The 15,763-nt window shown below is 42.7% G+C and overlaps 1 protein-coding gene across 1 annotated transcript in view; it reads right to left on the reverse strand.

The window, feature by feature from the left end:
* Positions 1 to 548: 548 nt before the first annotated feature.
* The window catches only part of LOC139560063 (KN motif and ankyrin repeat domain-containing protein 4-like), a 31,971-nt gene continuing 16,756 nt past the window's right edge, over positions 549 to 15,763 (reverse strand). Inside the window, exons 4-10 of the mRNA XM_071376556.1 lie at positions 14,513 to 14,588; positions 11,485 to 11,844; positions 11,224 to 11,308; positions 9,846 to 10,065; positions 7,995 to 8,137; positions 2,426 to 2,626; positions 549 to 1,319 (exon numbers count right to left, since the gene is read on the reverse strand). Of these exons, the coding sequence (XP_071232657.1) occupies positions 1,221 to 1,319; positions 2,426 to 2,626; positions 7,995 to 8,137; positions 9,846 to 10,065; positions 11,224 to 11,308; positions 11,485 to 11,844; positions 14,513 to 14,588 (1,184 nt within the window). The 3' untranslated portion in view covers positions 549 to 1,220. The remainder of the gene's footprint in view (positions 1,320 to 2,425; positions 2,627 to 7,994; positions 8,138 to 9,845; positions 10,066 to 11,223; positions 11,309 to 11,484; positions 11,845 to 14,512; positions 14,589 to 15,763) is intronic.

A 15,763-nucleotide genomic window follows, 5' to 3' on the forward strand; every position in this document is an offset into this window, starting at 1 on the left:
AAAACATTTAACACACTGATAGAACATCTTCCCCCAAATGTTGATTTGATTTATTTTTTATTTTACCTTTATTTAACTAAGTCAGTTAAGAACAAATTCTTATTTACAATGACAGTCTACTTGTAAAGCTCCCCCCCCCACCCCCCCGGCCAAACCCTCCCCTAACCTAATACCATACCAGGGGCATAACAGCCATGTTTACAGTACCAGCAGAGCAATCAACCCATCCACCCAATTGGTGGCATTTTATTTGTAACACGCTTTCTCAAAAAACTTTCTCATGGACATAACAGGGATAGACCAAGTCCTCAAGGGCCGCAGTCCTGCTGGTTTTTGGGATGTCCCTTCGTGGCACTTATTGCGTCAATTCATGTCATTGATTGCCATTTGCCCAGGTAAAAAAATTGGCAATTGGATCAAATTTAAAGGCGAGAACAAAAACCAGCAGACAATATCGCCCCCCAGGATTGGAGTTTTGCACAGCTGTCATAATAACACACACACACACACACACACACACACACACACAGTATTTAAAGAAAAAAAAATCCTGTCCAGGAACAAGAAGTGAAGAGCTCAGTCCAATATCATTGACCTCACAACCTGATCCTTAGAGGCCCAAGAGGGAGAGAGGAAAACAGACCGAATCAGACGGGCGGAGGTGAGAGATCTTCATCTGTGTCTGAAATAGCACCTTATTCCCTACTGTATAGTCCACTACTTTTGGCCAGAGCCTAGTAGTCAGCGACTAACGCGACCAGCTGACCTCAGTCATTACTGAGCCAATAGGTGACCAACACAAAGAATGAGAAAAAGAGACAGAAGGAGAAGAGATAAAGAGAGACAGAGGGAAAAGAGAAAGAGACAGAAGGAGAAAGAGAGGAAGACGGAGAGAGAGACAGAAAAGAAGAGAGACAGAAGGAGAAGAGAAAGAAGACAGAATGAGAAATAGGAGACTGAAGGAGAAAGGAGAAGAGAGAGAGAGAAGGAGAAGAGAAAGAGAGACAGAAGGAGAAGAGAAAGAAGACAGAAAGAGGGACAGAAGGAAACAGAAAGAAGGAGATAATTGACCTAAGTTGTGGTATAAAGAAGGGCTCTATATACAGTAGGAAGAATGGCTCTATATACAGCAGGGAACAGGGTACCATTTGGACATGGACATTCCTTGTACTGCGACATCTATGTCTTTGAGTCCATCCACGGGGACAGGGTAAGGGGTCTCAGACAGACGTCTCAGCGTGTGTTTGGTGGGCCTGGAGAAGGGCTGTGATGTCAACGTGGGACCCCTGCTGCGCTACAGACAGTGCCGTGCGACCACGCTGGAGGAGGTGGAGACGAAAAGAGGGGGATGAGAAAGAAAGAAGAGAAGATCAATACTTGAGGTATGCACTATAAATCATTGTGGGTATGCTAAGTCAGTATTTCCTAAACCTCTCCTTGAGTAACCCTAGCTATTCCACATTGGTATATTCCTGAACTAGCACACCTGATTCAACTACTGAAGGGCTTGATGAATCAAGTGTCATGGTACTGAAATGGGTGGGAGTACTGCAGGAGAGGTTTGGCACACACTATACTTAAGTATGCAACCATGCTAAACGACAGTAATATTTTAAAAAACGTGAGAGAAAACGGTATAGTGCACATTCGCCAAGTGAATAAGAATTGATTCAATGAACACTGAGGATAGGCTGGAGTCAATTCAAAGCAGGAGGCCCTAAACTGAGAGAGCTTCGCTCTTATTCTCTACCAGTCTACGGGGAGAATTGGACAGCGTGGAGGATTTCCCTTTTATTTTTGCTCTCTTTCCCTACAGATTTAGCGGATTAGTGATTAGCTTGTCAAAGCCCGGTGAGGTTTGCCTCAACAATAGGCTTCATTAATCCACAGAGAGCTGAGTGCTAGCTCTATTATAGAACAGCCACGCTGTCACTCTAAGCTCAATGAGTCAAGGGCTGCATCCTAAACTGCACCCTATTCCTCGTTTAGTCCACTTCTTTTGACTAGGGCCCATAGAGAATAGGGTGCTATTTGGGACTCAAACCGGGGTATTTGGGCTTTCGAACGCTTTCAATGGCCTAAGCTGCTCTTTCAGCAAAGTCGCTAATTCTAGTGAGAAAAGAGGACTGACATCCTGTTAACATTGAGTCTTATAATGGCAACATAATTGACTTGAGATGGTTGATAATTCCCCCCCAAGAGTGTAGTTTGTAGTCTTGTTCACTAGGTGGCGTAGGAGCAGGTTGTTAGATGTATTGTCGTCTCCTGAAGGTACCGTTGGCCTCGTGGTGAAACCTGATGGCCTCGTGGTGAAACCTGATGGCCTCGTGGTGAAACCTGATGGCCTCGTGGTGAAACCTGAGGCTTTCAGGGGGTGGGGGATTGTGTGTGTGTGTGTTCTGTAGTGTATCCATCCAGCACTCACCCTGTCAGTGACGCTGGTGTCACACTCGGCCGCTTGCAACAGCAGCCGGGCGATGTGTGTGTGGCCCCTCTCGCAGGCGCACACGAGGGCCGTGGCCCCCTGGCAGTCCTGGATGTTGGTGTCGGCCCCGCAGCGCAGTAGCAGACGCACCATCAGGCCCCGGCCATGTCTCACTGCTAGCATCAGAGCTGTTTGACCCCCCTGGAGGGAGAGAGACAGGCAGAGGGATGAGGAGGGCCAAGAGAGGAGAATTATCTCGGCATGCAGAGCTGAAACAGATTGGCCAGGAGGCAGTTTGGGCAAGTCCATCTTTAGTACAGAGGCTGGTCTTATAGGACAATATTTTGTAGTGTGTTTAAAATAGAGAGGGAAATGATGCTGGCGTGGCCCATGGGCCAGTTAAGACATGTTATTATGATTTCTGCGCTGAAAGACTCCATGCTACTCCCCTGTGGTTCAGTTGGTAGAGCATGGTGCTTAAAAACGCCAGGGTTGTGGGTTCGATTCCCACGGGGGACCAGTATGAATTGTATGCTCTGCTAAAATAGTCAAATGTAAATGTGTGAACCAGAAATTCCCAGTGCTGATTTTTGGTCCTAGTCCGGCCATCAAAATAATTGGTGGGAGAAGAGAGACGTGCAGTGATGGAGAGAGGGCTGGATGGGGAAAGGGGCATGAGTTAGTGACTGAGATGGAAGGAAGAACAGGGTGAGACGTTGTGAGGAAATGGAGGAGACTGAGGCACTGTGTGTGAGAGGACAAAGTCCAGGCAGCAAGGGAGAGGAGAGGACAGAGAAACATAGGTATTCATTCTCCAGTACCGTAGCCTGGTTAAACCCCACTATGACAGAAACACAAGGTATTCATTCTCCAGTACTGTAGCCTGGTTAAACCACACTATGACAGAAACACAAGCTATTCATTCTCCAGTACCATAGCCTGGTTAAACCACACTATGACAGAAACACAAGGTATTCATTCTCCAGTACTGTAGCCTGGTTAAACCACACTATGACAGAAACACAAGGTATTCATTCTCCAGTACTGTAGCCTGGTTAAACCACACTATGACAGAAACACAAGGTATTCATTCTCCAGTACTGTAGCCTGGTTAAACCACACTATGACAGAAACACAAGGTATTCATTCTCCAGTACTGTAGCCTGGTTAAACCCCACTATGACAGAAACACAAGGTATTCATTCTCCAGTACTGTAGCCTGGTTAAACCACACTATGACAGAAACACAAGGTATTCATTCTCCAGTACTGTAGCCTGGTTAAACCACACTATGACAGAAACACAAGGTATTCATTCTCCAGTACTGTAGCCTGGTTAAACTACACTATGACAGAAACATAAGGTATTCATTCTCCAGTACTGTAGCCTGGTTAAACCCCACTATGACAGAAACATAAGGTATTCATTCTCCAGTACTGTAGCCTGGTTAAACTACACTATGACAGAAACATAAGGTATTCATTCTCCAGTACCGTAGCCTGGTTAAACCCCACTATGACAGAAACACAAGCTATTCATTCTCCAGTACTGTAGCCTGGTTAAACCACACTATGACAGAAACACAAGGTATTCATTCTCCAGTACCGTAGCCTGGTTAAACCACACTATGACAGAAACATAAGGTATTCATTCTCCAGTACTGTAGCCTGGTTAAACCCCACTATGATAGACACATAAGGTATTCATTCTCCAGTACCGTAGCCTGGTTAAACCACACTATGACAGAAACAGAAGGTATTCATTCACCAGTACTGTAGCCTGGTTAAACTACACTATGACAGAAACATAAGGTATTCATTCTCCAGTACTGTAGCCTGGTTAAACCCCACTATGATAGACACATAAGGTATTCATTCTCCAGTACCGTAGCCTGGTTAAACCACACTATGACAGAAACAGAAGGTATTCATTCACCAGTATTGTAGCCTGGTTAAACCACACTATGACAGAAACAGAAGGTATTCATTCTCCAGTACCATAGCCTGGTTAAACCACACTATGACAGAAACACAAGGTATTCATTCTCCAGTACTGTAGCCTGGTTAAACCACACTATGACAGAAACACAAGGTATTCATTCTCCAGTACTGTAGCCTGGTTAAACCACACTATGACAGAAACAGAAGGTATTCATTCTCCAGTACCGTAGCCTGGTTAAACCCCACTATGACAGAAACATAAGGTATTCATTATCCAGTACTGTAGCCTGGTTAAACCCCACTATGACAGAAACATAAGGTATTCATTCTCCAGTACTGTAGCCTGGTTAAACTACACTATGACAGAAACATAAGGTATTCATTCTCCAGTACTGTAGCCTGGTTAAACCCCACTATGATAGACACATAAGGTATTCATTCTCCAGTACTGTAGCCTGGTTAAACCCCACTATGACAGAAACACAAGGTATTCATTCTCCAGTACTGTAGCCTGGTTAAACCCCACTATGACAGAAACAGAAGGTATTCATTCTCCAGTATTGTAGCCTGGTTAAACCCCACTATGACAGAAACACAAGGTATTCATTCTCCAGTACTGTAGCCTGGTTAAACCCCACTATGACAGAAACACAAGGTATTCATTCTCCAGTACTGTAGCCTGGTTAAACCACACTATGACAGAAACACAAGGTATTCATTCTCCAGTATTGTAGCCTGGTTAAACCCCACTATGACAGAAACACAAGGTATTCATTCTCCAGTACTGTAGCCTGGTTAAACCACACTATGACAGAAACACAAGGTATTCATTCTCCAGTACTGTAGCCTGGTTAAACCACACTATGACAGAAACACAAGCTATTCATTCTCCAGTACCATAGCCTGGTTAAACCACACTATGACAGAAACACAAGGTATTCATTCTCCAGTACTGTAGCCTGGTTAAACCACACTCTGACAGAAACACAAGGTATTCATTCTCCAGTACCGTAGCCTGGTTAAACCACACTATGACAGAAACACAAGGTATTCATGCTCCAGTACTGTAGCCTGGTTAAACCACACTATGACAGAAACACAAGGTATTCATTCTCCAGTACTGTAGCCTGGTTAAACCCCACTATGACAGAAACACAAGGTATTCATTCTCCAGTACTGTAGCCTGGTTAAACCACACTATGACAGACACATAAGGTATTCATTCTCCAGTACCTTAGCCTGGTTAAACTACACTATGACAGAAACACAAGGTATTCATTCTCCAGTACTGTAGCCTGGTTAAACCCCACTATGACAGAAACACAAGGTATTCATTCTCCAGTACTGTAGCCTGGTTAAACCACACTATGACAGAAACACAAGGTATTCATTCTCCAGTACTGTAGCCTGGTTAAACCACACTATGACAGAAACACAAGGTATTCATTCTCCAGTACTGTAGCCTGGCTAAACCACACTATGACAGAAACACAAGGTATTCATTCTCCAGTACTGTAGCCTGGTTAAACCCCACTATGACAGAAACACAAGGTATTATTATTTATTAAAGCTATATTATTCTCTGTGGAAGAAGCCTGACACACCATTGGCCTTTGGTGCAGATTCATATAGTTTATAGCTATATGAAAATCTATTATTATTCTGAACAAATAATCACTACACAGGTCCAGTTTACTGTATATTGATGATCCATACACTACATGACCAAAACTATGTGGACACCTGCTCGTCCAACATCTTATTCCAAAATCATATCATGGGCATTAATATGGAGTTGGTCCCCCCTTTGCTGCTATAACAGCCTCCACTCTTCTGGGAAGGCTTTCTACTAGATGTTGGAACATTGCTGCAGGGATTTGCTTCCATTCAGCCACAAGAGCATTAGTGAGGTCGGGCACTGAAGTTGGGCGATTAGGCCTACTCGTAGTCTACGTCCCAATTCATCCCAAAGGTGTTCGATGGGGTGGAGGTCAGGGCTCTGTGCAGGCTGGTGAAGTTCTTCCACACTGATCTCGACAAACCATTTCTATATGGACCGCACTTTGTGCATGGGGACATTGTCATGCTGAAACAGGAAACGGCCTTCCCCAAACTGTTGCCACAAAGTTGGAAGCACAGAATCGTCTAGATTGTCATTGTATGCTGTCGCGTTAAGATTTCCCTTCACTGGAACTAAGGGGCCTAACCCGAACCATGAAAAAAGCCCCAGACATTTATCCCTCCTCCACCAAACTTTACAGTTGGCACTATGCATTCGAGCAGGTAGCTTTCTCCTGGCATCTGCCAAACCCAGATTTGTCCGTCGGACTGCCAGTTGGTGAAGCGTGATTCATCACTCCAGAGAACGTGTTTCCACTGCTCCAGATTCCAACGGCGGCGAGCTTTACACCCCTCCAGCCGACGCTTGGCATTACGCACATGGTGATCTCAGGCTTGTGTGCCGGCGGCTCGGCCATGAGTTGAGGAGAGACTAACTGCATCACTTATTTTTTTATAAGAAACATTAATGTGTTGAAAATCCCAAATTGTTTGCATAGTCAACTGACACATCGCTCTGACAGTTGATTTGATTTGACACACACACTTACCCCACCATGTCACAAGGGGTCTTTTCACAGTCCCCAAATCCAGAACAAATTTAAGAAAGCATACAGTATTATATAGAGCTATTATTGCATGGAACTTCGTTCCATCTCATATTGCTCAGATAAACAGCAAACCTGGTTTCAAAAAACAGATAAAGCAACACCTCACGGCACAACGCCTCTCCCCTATTTGACCTAGATAGTTTGTGTGTATGTATTGATATGTAGGCTACGTGTGCCTGTATAACAATGAAGGTGATGTAGTTCTGTCCTTGAGCTGTTCTTGTCTGTTAATGTTCTGTATTATGTCATTCTGTATTATGTTTCATGTTCTGTGTGGACCCCAGGAAGAGTAGCTGTTGCTTTTGCAACAGCTAATGGGTATCCTAATAAAATACCAAAAATACCAAATAACATGGAAACTCCCGACAAACAGTTATTGTGCTGATGTTTCTTCCAGAGGCAGTTTGGAACTTGGTAGTGAGTGTTGCAACCGAAGACAGACGAATTTTACACGCTACGTACTTCAGCATTTAGCGGTCCCGTTCTTTGAGCTTGTGTGGCCTACCACTTCACGGCTGAGCCGTTGTTGCTCCTAGACGTTTCCACTTCACAATAACAGCACTTACAGTTGACCGGGGCTGCTCTAGCAGGGCAGAAATTTTATGAACTCACTTGTTGGAAAGGTGGAATCCTATGATGGTGCCACGTTGAAAGCTTTTCAGTAAGGCCATTCCACTGCCAATGATTGTCTATGGAGATTGCATGGCTGTGTGCTTGATTTTATACGCCTGTCAGCAACAGGTGTGGCTGAAATAGCCAAATCCACTAATTTGAAGGGGTGTCCACATACTTTTGTATATATAGTGTATGTAACTCTGAAATATCCACTATGGATTTTGTATCCATTCTTGTCTATTGCTTTGGAATACTGAGATGCTTGGTCCTACAGTACAATATGTACCATATAACAGTGTTAGTATGAGGTGTGTATTTGGTGTCTACAGAGGCAGTGACAGTGACCTGGCTGGCTTGAGCATTGACGTCCCCCAGCTCCATGAGCCTGCCGACCACCTCCATGTCCCCAGAGCTGTCCGGGGCCGTCAGGGACGCCAGCATCACCGCTGTGTACCCCGCCTTGTTCTGAAGGTCCACCTCACAAACACCTGCAGAGGGAACACACACACATTTAGAAACGTGTATTGGACCTTCATGTCAACTTGTGTTTTTGTAGTATTGTTTCAAGAGAGATTATAGATACAATGTGGAACCATGTAGATACAATGTGGAACCATGTAGATACACTGTGGAACCATGTAGATACCCTGTGGAACCATGTAGATACCCTGTGGAACCATGTAGATACCCTGTGGAACCATGTAGATACACTGTGGAACCATGTAGATACACTGTGGAACCATGTAGATGCACTTTGGAACCATGTAGATACACTGTGGAACCATGTAGATACACTGTGGAACCATGTAGATACACTGTGGAACCATGTAGATACCCTGTGGAACCATGTAGATACACTGTGGAACCATGTAGATGCACTGTGGAACCATGTAGATGCACTTTGGAACCATGTAGATACACTGTGGAACCATGTAGATACACTGTGGAACCATGTAGATACACTGTGGAACCATGTACACTACCGTTCAAAAGTTTGGAGTCACTTAGAAATGTCCTTGTTTTGAAAGAAAAGCACTTTTTTTTTGTCCATTTAAAATAACATAAAATTGATCAGAAATACAGTGTAGACATTGTTAATGTTGTAAACGACTATTGTAGCTGGAAACGGCAGATTTTTTAAAACTTCTTAAGAAATTAATGGAATATCTACATAGGCGTACAGAGGCCCATTATCAGCAACCACCACTCCTGTGTTCCAATGGCACGTTGTGTTAGCTAATCCAAGTTTATAATTTTAAAAGGCTAATTGATCATTAGAAAACCCTTTTACAATTATGTTAGCACAGATGAAAACTGTTGTGCTGATTTAAAGAAGCAATAAAACTGGCCTTCTTTAGATAGTTGAGTATCTGGAGCATCAGAAAACAGAGTTCCTCTGTCCAGTACCTGTGTTCTTTTGCCCATCTTAATCTTTTCTTTTTATTGACCAGTCTGAGACATTGCTTTTTCTTTGCAACTCTGCCTAGAAGGCCAGTATCCCGGAGTCGCCTCTTCACTGTTGAGACTGGTGTTTTGAGGGTACTATTTAATGAAGCTGCCAGTTGAGGACTTGTGAGGCGTCTGTTTCTCAAACTAGACACTCTAATGTACTTGTCCTCTTGCTCAGTTGCGCACCGGGGCCTCCCACTCCTTTTTCTATTTTGGTTAGAGCCAGTTTGCGCTGCTCTGTGAAGGGAATAGTACGCAGCGTTGTACGAGATCTTCAGTTTCTTTGCAATTTCTCACATGGAATAGCCTTCATTTCTCAGAACAAGAATAGACTGACGAGTTTCAAAAGAAAGTGCTTTGTTTCTGGCCATTTTGAGCCTGTAATGCTCCAGGTACTCAACTAGTCTAAAGAAGGCCAGTTTTCATCTGTGCTAGCATAATTCCAAAAGGGTTTTCTAATGATCAATTAGCCTTTTAAAATGATAAACTTGGATTAGCTAACACAACGTGCCATTGGAACACAGGAGTGATGGTTGCTGATAATTACGGACAAAAAAAATTGCTTTTCTTTCAAAAACAAGGAAATTTCTAAGTGACCCCAAACTTTTGAACGGTAGATACACTGTGGAACCATGTAAATATCCCATACAGTGAGTTCTTAAGTACACTTACCGTCCTACCTTCACCATTCTCATAATAGTGTAATCACACACACAAACACACAAACACATACACAGTGGTACCTACCTGTGTCCAGTAGCAGGCTGACGACGGGGTAGTTGGTGTGAGACACGCTGTAGTGCAGCACTGTGTTGCCGTTGTCATCTGCCATGTTAACTAAGAAGGGGAGGAGCGACGGCGTGGCCGTCCTCACCTCTCTGAGGTACACAGACAGCGTATTGGCCAGAGAGTCCTCCTCAGCCGCCACCCGGAACCAATGCTGGAACAGCACCACCAGGCCACGCCTCTGGGGAACAGACGATAACCGGGGAGTGTTAGTTCGGGGCTGGGACAAAAGCCTGCACACACTGTGGCCCACCTGGACTGGAGATGCCCTGCCATAGACGCTGATCTAAGATCAGTTTCCTGTTTCCCCCCCAAATGGAGGATAAACTGGTCCTATCTGAAGACTTCTATCCATAACCCTTGGATATTTTAGGGAGAAAATGCGTACAGCACATAGACATGTTAACGACGCTAACAGCAGATAGACATGTTAACGACGCTAACAGCAGATAGACATGTTAACGACGCTAACAGCAGATAGACATGTTAACGACGCTAACAGCAGATAGACATGTTAACGACGCTAACAGCAGATAGACATGTTAACGACGCTAACAGCACATAGACATGTTAAAGCAGATAGACATGTTAACGACGCTAACAGCAGATAGACATGTTAACGACGCTAACAGCAGATATACAGGTAACTGCCAAAATAATGGAAACACTTCGGTAAATGAGGGATATAAAGTATAATGAAAGCAGGTGCTTCCACACAGGTGTGGTTCTTGAGTTAATTAGGCAATTAACATCCCATCATGCTTAGGGTCATGTATAAAAATGCTGGGCAGGCCATTATTTTGGTTACCATGGCTATGCCCCCATAGGATGACAACACCCCCATCCACAGGGCACGAGTGGTCACTGAATGATCTGAAGAGCATGACAACGATGTAAACCATATGCCATGGCCGTCTCAGTCACCAGATCTCAACCCAATTGAACACAGTCAACAAAACCACCAACAAAACACCAAATTATGTATTTCCTGGTGGAAGACTGGTGTCGTGTCCCTCCAGTAGAGTTCCAGACACCTGTAGAATCTATGTCAGGGTTCATTGAAGCTGTTCTGACTCGTGGGGGTCCAACTAAGACACTTTATGTTGGTGTTTCCGTTATTTTGGCAATTACCTGTACATTTTAATGATGCTAATGAAAGTAATGAGGTGTATAACTATGCTCCTCTTCATTAAATGAAAAATGACACAAATGATTTCATCTTTAACACACTGTGTTTTGGTAGTGCCTGCCTTATCTGTGTTGACAGCCATTCATGTTGAATAAGGCTTGTGTAATTAGGTTGTGCCTATGTCTAAGTGTATTTCTGTACCATGCATACCATGTCATCATTGGGGTTATCCATGTTATCCATGTGATCGTTGACGAAATGACATGCTGCTATGAACTCCCCTTCTACAGCCTCCCTATGAGGACACAGAATCATCAGTCCAATTCATATACTCTCACTAACGTCAATAAGTTACAATTAAAGATCGTCATGACACTATTCAAAATTAAAAAATGTATATGCCAAAACAACTGGCCAATCATCAAATTGTATAATTCATGAACGAAATACAATATACTCAGTTCCCCTCACCTGTCTTGTTTGGGATCTGTGTTTGGATCTGGTTCTGCTTCCATGGGTTCCTCTGGTGTTGTGTCTGTCTTGTTATGTTCCTCTGGTTCTGCAGCTTCCACATCCCCACCACTATCTGTCTGTTCGTCTGGTTCTGCAGTTTGAGTAGTCTGGTCCATCGAATCGGTTCCTTCCATCATCTCTTGACCTGGGCTTGGGTCTCCCTCTTTCTGGTCTCCGTGGTTGGAACCCCCATGGTCTGCACGTTTCTCTGCCATCTCCCCAGGGGGGAGTTGTCCTTCTGGTTGTTGCTGTAGGGCTGACATGTCCTCCTTTGCATGGCTCTTACGGTCCAAATCCTCATTTGGTGTTGTTTCAAAGCTAAATACATATCAGCAGGAACCAATGTGTATTAGAAATTATATTATACTATTAGAAAAAAAGGGTTCCAAAAGGGTTCTTCAGCTGTACCCGTATGATAACCGTTTTTGGGTTCCTTTTAGAACCCTCTGTGGAACCAAAAAAAGGGTTCTTCAAAGGGTTCTCCTATGGTGACAGCCAAAGAACCCTTTTAAGTTCTAGATAGCACCTTGTTTCTAAGCGTGTACAGCCATCCTGACAATCTAGCCATGTACAGCCATCCTGACAATCTAGCCATGTACAGCCATCCTGACAATCTAGCCATGTACAGCCATCCTGACAATCTAGCCATGTACAGCCATCCTGACAATCTAGCCATGTACAGCCATCCTGACAATCTAGCCATGTACAGTGCCTTCAGAAAGTACTCATACCCCTTGACTTATTTCATATTTTTTGGTTACAGCCTGAATTCAAAATGGTTTAAATATATATTTTTCTTACCCATAATGACAAAGTCATTTTTGCAAATGTATTGCAAATGAAATACAGAAATATCTAATTTACGTAAGTATTCACACCTCTGAGTCAATACATGTTAGAATCATCTTTGGCAGCGATTACAGCTGTGAGTCTTTCTGGGTAAGTCTCTAAGAGCTTTCCAAACCTGGATTGTACAATATTTGCACATTATTCTTTTTTAAATTATTTTAGCTCTGTCAAGTTGGTTGTTGATCATCGCTAGAAAGCCATTTTCAAGTCTTTGCCATAGATTTTCAAGCCAATTTAAGTCAAAACTGTAACTACGCAACTCAGGAACATTCATTGTCATCTTGGTAAGCAACTCCAGTGTACACTGAATGGACAAAACATTACGAACACCTGCTCTTTCCATGACATAGACTGACCAGGTGAATCCAGGTGAAAGCTATGATCCCTTATTGATGTCACTTGTTAAATCCACTTCAATCAGTATAGATGAAGGGGAGGAGACAGGTTAAAGAAGGATTTTTAAGCCTTGAGACAATTGAGACATGGATTGTGTATGTGTGCCATTCAGAGGGTGAATGGGCAAGACAAAAGATTTAAGTGCCTTTGAACGGGATAGTAAGTGATAGTAGGTATCAGGCACGTCGGTTTAAGTGTGTCAAGAACTGCAACACTGCCTGGTTTTTCACGCCCAACAGTTTCCTGTGTTTATCAAGAATGGTCCATCACCCATAGGACATCCAGACAGCTTGACACAACTGTGTGAAGCATTGGAGTGAATGTGGGCCAGCATTGCTGTGGAATGCTTTCGACATCTTGTAGAGTCCATTCCTGACGAATTGAGGCTGTTCTGAGGACTACTCAATATTAGGAAGGTTTTCCTAATGTTTTGTACACTCAGTGTATATTTGGCTTTAGGTTATTGTTTTAGGTTTAGGTTATTGTCCTGCAGAAAGGTGAATTTGTCTCCCAGTGTCTGTTGGAAAGCAGACTGAACCAGGTTTTCCTCTAGGATTTTGCACATGCTTAGCTCTATTCCGTTTCTTTTTATCCTAAAACAACTCCCTAGTCCTTGCCAATGACAAACATGCCCATAACATGATGCAGCCACAATCATGCTTGAAAATATGAAGAGTGGTACTCATTGATGTGTTGTGTTGGATTTGCCCCAAACATAATGCTTTGTATTCAGGACATAAAGTTAATTTCTTTGTCACATTTTTTGCAGTTTTACTTTAATGCCTTGTTGCAAACAGGATGTATGGTTTGGAATATTTTTATTCTGTAAAGGCTTCCTTCTTTTCACTCTGTCATTTAGGTTAGAATTGTGGAGTAACTACAATGTTGTTGATCCATCCTCATTTTTCTCCTATCACAGCCATTAAACTCTGCAACTGTTATAAAGTCACCATTGGTGTCATGGTAAAATCCCTGAGCGGTTTCCTTCCTCTCCAGCAACTGAGTTAGGAAGGACGCCTGTATCTTTGTAGTGACTGGGTGTATTGAAACACCATCCGAAGTGTAATTAATAACTTCACCATGCTCAAAGGGATATTCAATGTCTGCTTTTTTTAATGTTTTACCCATCAACCAATAGGTGCCCTTCTTTGCGAGGCTTTGGGAAACCTACCTGGTCTTTGTGCTTGAATCTGTGTTTGAAATTCACTGCTCGACTGAGGAACCTTACAATTATCTGTAAGTGTGGGTACAGAGATGAGGTAATCATTCAAAAATCATGTTAAACACTATTATTGCACACAGAGTGAGTCAATGCAAGTTATTATGTGACTTGTTAAGCACATTTCTACTATTAAACTTTAGGCTTGCCATAACAAAGGGTTTGAATACTTATTGACTTAATAAAACATTTCATCTTTTCATTTTTAATTAGTTTGTGAACATTTCTAAAAACATAATTCCACTTTGACATTATGGGGTATTATTGTGTGTTGGCCAGTGACACAGAATCTCAATTGAATCTATTTTAAATTCAGGCTGTAACACAACAAAATGTGAAAAAGTCAAGGGGTGTGAATACTTTCTGAAGGCCCTGTACAAGGGGTTTTCAGAGCTAAACGCAGACTGTACCAAACTCGAGTTTCTGCACAGTGATATCGTTAGCTATAAATTGGTCATAAATTCAGAGGGTGATGCTCAAGTTAGTTATTTGTTAACAACATAAAGGAGACTAGTGTCTTACCCTCCGTTCACACCAACAAAGTGGAGGTTCTTTGACATCCGAGCACTCCCATTTCTCTTCATGGTGGATTTTGGGACTGGGAGAGAAATCGCCAAGATTAGGATTGCAAAGCTACTGGTAAATGCTATGGTAATCTATAGGAACTCTGGTAATTTATACTTGAATAACTTTAAACAAATATATTCACATCTATTATTAATATTGCCAATGAGTTTCTAGTACAGAGGTTCCCAAGCAGGGGAACTAGGACCCCTGGGGGTACCTGGTCTATCCACAGGGGGTACTTGAGAACACTCATTAGACCATAGGCCTGCTGGTAAAATGTACATGAGGGGGTACTTCAGGGGTACTCCGGGCAGAGCAACATTCAGTTGGTGGTACAGCAGGCAAAAAAGATTGGGAACCACTGGTCTGGTGAATAGGCCATAGAATTCAAGAGAAAATAGCCTACTTAAATGAACAAAAAGCATCTAATGAACAATGGCATTATTTTCCATTAACTATGAAACTCTTCCAACTAATGACTTCTTTCACATCTACCACCAGTTTGGCGCCAAAACATTTACAACAAAGACATATTGACATGGTAATACAAAAACAGTATAAAGGATATTTCGTGCTGAAAGTCTCATATTAAACACCCTATGGTATTCACTAAGTTGATGGTTTATATTCATATTTAATATGTGATGAGGCCACACAGAGGGACAGAGATAATTACAGACTCATGTGATAAGGCCACACAGAGGGACAGAGATAATTACAGACTCATGTGATAATTTAAAGTACTCAAAAAAAGGCCACTAGATAAAACTCCTAAAATACCTTGAAAGTTACCACAATTCTGGTTGTTTACTGGTAAACTTCAGAAGTTTCCAGTAATATACCCTCCCTTTGCAACCCTGGATGAGACGAAAGCATTTGTTTTAAGGCGTAGGAGCTGTTAAATCACACGGTCCCACTTTGAATACAGCAACGGCCAAACAAACAACAACAACTAAAGGGTTGGTGAAGCTCGAACCCCTTTATAAAAAATACATCATTGTAAATGCTTTGCAAATGATTGTCGTTTCAGGTGGGACCAACCACACACAGTGTGACATGGTAATAGACAGTCCTTAAACATACTCCATTATACATGGTTGGTAGCCTAATAACAATGGAACTCTATGTGGGAAGTTTGATAATTACATATAAACTGTATTTATGTTCATTTCTTTGCTTTAATAAGACACATGAGTCTGGTGAGTT

Source organism: Salvelinus alpinus, chromosome 30 (assembly GCF_045679555.1).
Source record: "Salvelinus alpinus chromosome 30, SLU_Salpinus.1, whole genome shotgun sequence".
Classification (NCBI taxonomy): domain Eukaryota; kingdom Metazoa; phylum Chordata; class Actinopteri; order Salmoniformes; family Salmonidae; genus Salvelinus; species Salvelinus alpinus.